At 33.6% G+C, this 7,356-nt stretch overlaps 1 protein-coding gene across 1 annotated transcript; it reads left to right on the forward strand.

Moving 5' to 3' along the window:
- The first annotated feature begins 3,879 nt into the window (after positions 1–3,879).
- On the forward strand, positions 3,880–7,219 carry LOC132732693 (uncharacterized). Its single transcript, XM_060719163.1, has 2 exons — positions 3,880–5,163; positions 6,962–7,219. The coding sequence occupies exons 1-2, from the start codon at positions 4,105–4,107 to the stop codon at positions 7,202–7,204; spliced, it is 1,302 nt and encodes a 433-aa protein (XP_060575146.1). The 5' UTR covers positions 3,880–4,104; the 3' UTR covers positions 7,205–7,219.
- Positions 7,220–7,356: the final 137 nt, after the last annotated feature.

The following is a 7,356-nucleotide window of genomic DNA, read 5'->3' on the forward strand; positions in this document are numbered from 1 at the left end:
GATCGTGCAGTAGTCCTCGCTCGTGCAGTTGTCCACGTGCCTGCCGTAGTCCTCGCTCGTACAGTAGTCCTTGATCGTACAGTAGTCCTCTATCGTACAGTAGTCCTCGCTCGTGCAGTAGTCCTTGCTCGTACAGTAGTCCTTGATCGTTAAGTAGTCCTCTCTCGTACAGTAGTCATCGCTCGTGTAATAGTTCTTGCTCGTACAGTAGTCCTTGATCGTACAGTAGTCCTCTCTCGTACAGTAGTCCTCGCTCGTGCAGTAAAAAACACATATACGACAGGTTAAGGCAAATTTTGTAAATATTGCCACTCACCGTGATGTAAATTATTTACTGTATAGTTATGTTTGCTACATGATTTGTTGTTTTAAAGTATAAGATGTTATACTGGTTATAAGAAACCTCGGATATAGTGTACAAAAAGTCATGGTCCCGACAAATTCGCTATAATCAAGTGTCACTGCTTATAATTCTTATATAACAGACTCCGAAATGGAATCAGTCAGATATTGTCTGAAACTTTATGAATGAAATAATGGTTTAAAAAGGGCAAGTTTTGTTTGGGTATCGTACAGTTTAAATTTCGACTGTCGTGTTAAATGAATGTAAGAAGTTATAAGCCATAGCAAAAATTAACTGTGTATCTGCTACATTCATAACAATGTTTTATGTTTGGCGGCAAAACCTTTTCAAAATTTCTAAACAATTTTGTTATACATGTACATGTATTAACTTGTTTGGTGACAGCTGAAAAAAGTAAAGAAAATTATATCGTTTTGATCATTAAACATTATAAGTAGTTCGGAATGGAATGAAATTATCAAATCAATGTAAACAACAAAACTGCGTTATTTATTTGCACCAATGTCGGTCATAACGTCCCTCATGAGGGCGTCCGTGGCTGAGTGGTTAAGGTCGTTGACTTCAAACCACTTGCCCCTCACAGCTGTGGGTCCGAGTCCCGACAGGGACTTTGGATTCTTTCATGTGAGGAAGCTATCCACCTAGCTTACGGAACGTCGGTGGTTCTACTCAGGTGCCCGTTCGTGCCTGAAATAATGCACGGAAGGGCATCTGAGGTTTTCCTCCGCAGGTAAAGCTGGAACGTCGCTATATGACCTATACTGTGTCGGTGTGACGTAAAACCCAATCAAACAAACACACGTCTCTATTTACTTAAGAAATTGCTTTTATTTCAATAACGGTTGTGAAAAATATATTTCTGCGCTCTTCTTAGTTATCGTGTTGAGCTACCGAAACGCTCTGGTGCCCGTTCATTATTGTTCTATAAAAAAAGAATAACTCCTACGTAGGAGATAAAACAGCCTTATAATGAATTTATTACGTAGGAGTTTTTCAGGCTTTTCCCTTCCTATAAAAGAGTTATTTTTTCTTTTGTACTGAACATTATGAATTTGCATTAGGGTTCACTGCTCTCCATAAACAAACTTAATCAAGTTGCCTATTTGTGTGATCGTTACAGATTAATTGTTAAATTAAATATTAACCGACATTTTTATTTCAATTAACTTAAATAGGTGAAAAATAACAAAGAAGTACTATCCCATATAAGCTGCCAACGTTAATTCCACACTTAAATTATCAAAATATCATTCACGTTTAGCTATTCTGCTTGCGAATGAATAAAATGTATGCTAACGCTTATTTAAAAAATTAAAATACTCAATTTTAATAAAATATATACGAAACCACTTGATATTATTTTATTAAGGGTTGTCTTCATGGAAACACTGAAATCAGTGATATGACAATTTTGTGTTTCAAATAAATACTTGTGACCTCTGCGTAATGACTTCTTCAATTTCTGAATATCAATGCATATTATACCAACAATGCGGATCAAGGCTCATAACATTGTTTTTCTTATTTATTTATTTTTTATCTATTTATTTAATTATTTTCATTTTATATCACAATATTTAAAGATCCTGTAACTCCAATGTTTTACGGTTTTCTTTCATTAATCTGATGCTCAAAATAAAATTTATCAATATTGTAAGTTCAAAAAAAAAAGTATTATTTGCTCAGATATTGTCGAATTCACATTTATATACATAAAGGGGGTAATTAGAAATCTATTTTCGATAAGCCTAAGCCATTTTTTCAATAAGAAATGAATGCATAGATTTTCATGATTGCTTATAATGCGAATAAGCATATGCAGTACATATTTAACATATTCTTGGATGTTTGGAAATTGTATTAGAAGAATAATTATATACATATATAAAATTCCACTCAAGTGTTGTTACATCATCACACGGCAGGTCAAGGTCAAGTCATCGTAAGTACCAATGATGATTGATTGACCTGTCGTGACTAACTCTGGAGTGTGGCGTTAACAAAGGTCGTTTTTGTTAGAGATGCCGTCGGAAAGCTGATACCTTTGATAGTATAGTCTCCTTCAACTACCCACCAACGAGAGAAGAACAGGTTCAAGGAAGATTCTGCGCGTTGTGACTACTACAGTAGACCGGAATGGACGCTGATAAATCTCGAACATATGGCGCCGAGTATAAACAAACCTATAAACAAAGTTGTTACATCTTTAAATACAAAATACAGGATATTTAAATATAACTTCTGCTACTGACATTATTTCATTTCATTGTAGTGTTATGTAATTAAATAAAGAATGAATTTTAAACTTTGTTTGTTTGATGTAGTTGTTTTTTTCGTTTATTGGTGTTTCAAATATCATTACTATTGATATTATTTGAATACAAAATTATAAATATTGATATCCTGTACCATTTATTTACACACATTTCTATAGATTATTGAAAAAACCTGCGTCATGGTAACATCACTGGAATGATCTGTCAAACGGCTTCACAAGATATTCACCAATTAATGATATACCAATACAACAGCCGATATATAGGGGAAAATTAATTCAAAACAAAAAATGCGTGTGCTTTCTTGATAAAATCAATTTCAAAGATTCAAACAAGTGAACAAAAACAAACGCTTGAGATGGCGTCCTGTTTTGCTTTGACAAATATTGACATGTTATAAAATACAAATGTGTCAGAACGCTGATTATATATTAAACATAAAATAAAAGGGATCTTTATTCGTCAACAGTATAAACATGCGGGCCGAACGAGATAAGGAAACGATAGTTACACTACTTATCCGAATTTTGTACTATATCCGGATGTAAGCACTTATTAAGTGTTCTTTATCCTAATCCGTAAATAAGATATTATTTGGAAGAAAAAGTAACACACACACATACATTCACAAAAATGAGGCCCCCTTTTAAAATTATGAAAGAATGAAGCACTCTACTGATGAAACTGTTTTTTGAACTGTTAATAATTCATTGAATAAAATTGATATTTTTCATTGATTCTTAATAGGAAAAAGTGATACAGTAACGTAAAAAACTGAAATACACTCAACGTCTTTTAACTGTGAAAAGATATTTAATAAATCAAATCGCGACGAATAAATTAAATCCTTATTAATCACAATTCATTGAAACAAATCAACCATAATTATATTTTTATTTGATCTCAACGTATATTTCCACCCTTTTTATGAAGGCATTAAACGTGTATATCCGACAATTTCAGCCAATTCTTTGTCTTCGTGAATTTTATATCTATTTAAAAGCACTAACTTGGCATGACTTTCAATGGTCTAAGTTATTTTTACTTACCAAACACGAAAAATGGCGAACTATGCCGATCATATTTAAGCAAGTTAAGAATGACCGTATTAACTTGATGATATTAGATGGACGAGCCTTTTGATAGAGAAGTCACTTTGAAGATGATCCTATTAACAAAAGATGTATTGTTTACAGAAGCTGGGACAAATCTATGTGAACTCAGGTCAAGTTATATCAAACTTTATATACTTCACGCTCATAAGTGGTTGTTTTAACTACACAAGTTTGAAAAAAATGTTGTTTTCATATATTATCTTTATATAGCTTTTGTTTCAGTTTTAAAGAGCCTAAATGAGATTATTTTGAATAAAACGATGTGGTTTTTTTAAATAGTTTGAGTGTAAATATTGAAAGGAGAAATATATAGTGTTTATTGTTAAGTTTTAAATGCGACACAATAGAAATGTTCCTGAACAGGAATTACATCGGTGTTGCCTTTTGCTTGTCGCTTCAGACGATGTTCTGCATTATACTCACGGAAGCATTTGTTTATGACATGGACGGACATATAGAAATCGCCAAGTATAATAAAGTGACTGGCGAGACATTTGTGACAAAGGGTAATGTTGTTGTGCGTCTATCAGTCGACCTGACAGAGACTGGAAGGTATAAGATAGGGGAGCAATTTGTAAAGGATCCGGAATGCGCACACATTGAACTTGAAGAAGATACTTGCAAAGACATCACAAATACGATCACTGTGATGGAAATTATTGGTGATGATTCAAATACAATGCTATTTTTGTGTTTAAAACTTGGCGAAAATAAGTGTCATACCTTGGACATAGGAAATAATATCACTAAACCTCTCGGAATAATCAACAGCGAGTCGTTTTTTGATACATTTTCAGGTTCATCGCCATCGGCATCGATTTCCATTGAATCTCTAAATAATTCAGACAACCAAACAAAATATCTTCTGTTTACTCATGACATATATCTAAAACAATTGGGCTCTTTGAATAGGAAACCGAACTACTTTTCTGTATTCTCTTTAATTAGAGTCACGGATATCTACACTGACTTGCCAAAAGTCACAATGCTTTCCAACTTAAAGTTACATATCAACCATAACTTTGTAGTCTTAGACGCGTTTCAGGTAAAAAACGCCTATTACTTTGTCGTACGTTACTGGGATCAAAAGAACGACGTAAGCGACTCTGTAATACAAGTTAAAGTAATTAATGAAACCATACAACTCATAGAAACTAGAATGAAATGTAAAGACAGCTACCATGTCAACCAGACAAGCTTACTTGTTGATGGAGACACTCAAATATTATATGCTTTGAATAGCAAAATGGATAACGGCAACAGCAGAACCGTTTGTGAAATAGATGCGCCTTCTTTGGAATCTTATTTTGATAATATTCATGTCGAATGTACCGGTAAAAATAAAGGATCATATCCAAACTGGCTCAATTTAAGTAACAGTGACAGGTCTCGGAGTCCATGTGACCAGGTGATCTTAATATGTTTCCATAAATAATGTTTAATTTCATACTAGATATAAGAATTGCAATGCATGTATATATCTTTAATCACGAATTCATCCATTCATGCATTAAATTGTCTGAAAGGCTCAAAATGTCAAAATGAAGGGTTTTTTTACTTTTACTCTTTCGAGTACAGAAAACAATACCATATTTGAAGTAAATTGAATTACAACATGTATGACTAATTTATTTCACTACTTATCGACTTCAATTATACCATTAAATTACCGATTACCAGGATTCGCCTAGAAAACTTATCATTTCTAACAGAGACCCGGGTTTTCTTTTTGTCCTTTTAACATTTTTTGCTAACTCAAATGGTGAACAAATGCCTTATTTATTCCCAAACAAAAATTGTTTTTGTTTAAGAAAATATGGTTTAAAAAAGTGACCACTTTTTTCGGCGCGGCCCCCAAACAAAGATACATCAGGAGGTTGCCAGGAGGGGGATGTGCCCCCTTCTGTCTGGGGGTTTGAAGGGGGCGGCAGTCCCCCTAATCGCCAAGACAATTTTGGACTTGTGAGAGGCTAAAAATGACCCCAGATCGATCATAAGGTAACGTGTAACCAACGGTGAAAAGCATTTGATTCTATCTCAATCCATTGAGAAGTTGCAGCACTTTGAAATCAATTTTGATGGAAAAAATCAACGCAAAATAGTGATTTTTGGCAATTTTGAGATGTCCCTTCGTTGCCATGGTAATCGGTGTGATTCTTATCAATTTTTCTTGCAGAATGTCGTTTCTGTTCAAGATTTTATTTTGATTTAATTCTTAAATACCTACATATAAAACCCAATAGATTTTACACTTAACAGGAAATTTAAGCCTGGATATGCTGTTACAAAGACAATGGTCCAATCAACATGTGTGCCAAGTTTGATTAGAATTGAAGCAGTTTTTATAGTTTTATAGTTTCCTGTAACGGGACACTTTTCAATGAAATGCTCATGAAGTAATGGGTTAACAGAAAATGCTAAAAATTTTAAGAATTACCCAAAATCGAGTTGTTCTATGTTAAAACACGGCCATACAATACTTTTGGAGAAAAATTGTTGTTTTGGGCATTTTTTTTTTCATTAACAGAAAATGATGAAAAATATTGGAAAGACCCAAAATCAAGTTTTTCCATGTTAAAACAGGCCTTACACAAAATTTTGAAAATAAATTGTTGTTTGGGTCATTTTTAAAGTTGTTTATATAATTGTTCATTTATCTATCTTTTTAATTTTTTTGTTAGCTTTTCACCACTGTAATCGGTGTGATTCTTATCAATTTTTCTTGCAGAATGTCGTTTCTGATCAAGATTTTATTTTGATTTAATTCTTAAATACCTACATATAAAACCCAATAGATTTTACACTTAATTAAAAGGATATAGGAAATAATGTGGGATTTTTTTCTCTGGCATATTTTGTACAATAAATTGCAATAAATACATATTTGTACTATATATATACAGTCGTAATGTCATGTTACCACAATCAACAAGATCGTTTGTGAACATTATCATATGAGCCGTGTCACGACAAAACCAACATAATGCGTTTGCGGCCAGCATGGATCTAGACGAGGCTGCGCATCCACGCAGTCTGATCAGGATCCACCATGCTGTTCGCTATCAGTTTCTGTACTTGTTATAAGAGTATAGAAGCGAACAGCATGGAACGCGGATGCGCAGGCTGGTCTGGATCCATGCTGGTCGCAACCCCATTATGTTGGTTTTGTCGTTACGCGGCTCATATATTAATTTACTATTTTACAGGCAACTATTGTGTTATCACCTTCAACTCTTTATCTAAGACAGACGACACGCTCTTTCAGCCTACATGGACATTTTGTTGCTATGGAGTCATTGACTGATGATAACGGGACAGCGTTGTTTTTACTGAGACATGATATGTTCCTGAAAAAGGTAAAACACAGGAAATGTCCATCAAGGTTTCGGACTCTTACAGCAGATAATATCTGTAGTATTATGCAGGTCAATTCTAAATTGTATGATTAGCATATAATTCAAAAACCAATTTAATCTAGTATACACATGAATAGACTTATAGCCAGACCGATCAGCGTTCTAAGCAGCTTGCTTTTCGCTGGAACTAATTATTTATAATGTTTAAATAATCAAATTCAAATTTGAATCTGGGTTTTCTCATT

The sequence above is a fragment of the Ruditapes philippinarum genome, unplaced genomic scaffold (assembly GCF_026571515.1).
Source record: "Ruditapes philippinarum isolate M1 unplaced genomic scaffold, ASM2657151v2 ctg987_1_1_1_1, whole genome shotgun sequence".
NCBI lineage: Eukaryota > Metazoa > Mollusca > Bivalvia > Venerida > Veneridae > Ruditapes > Ruditapes philippinarum.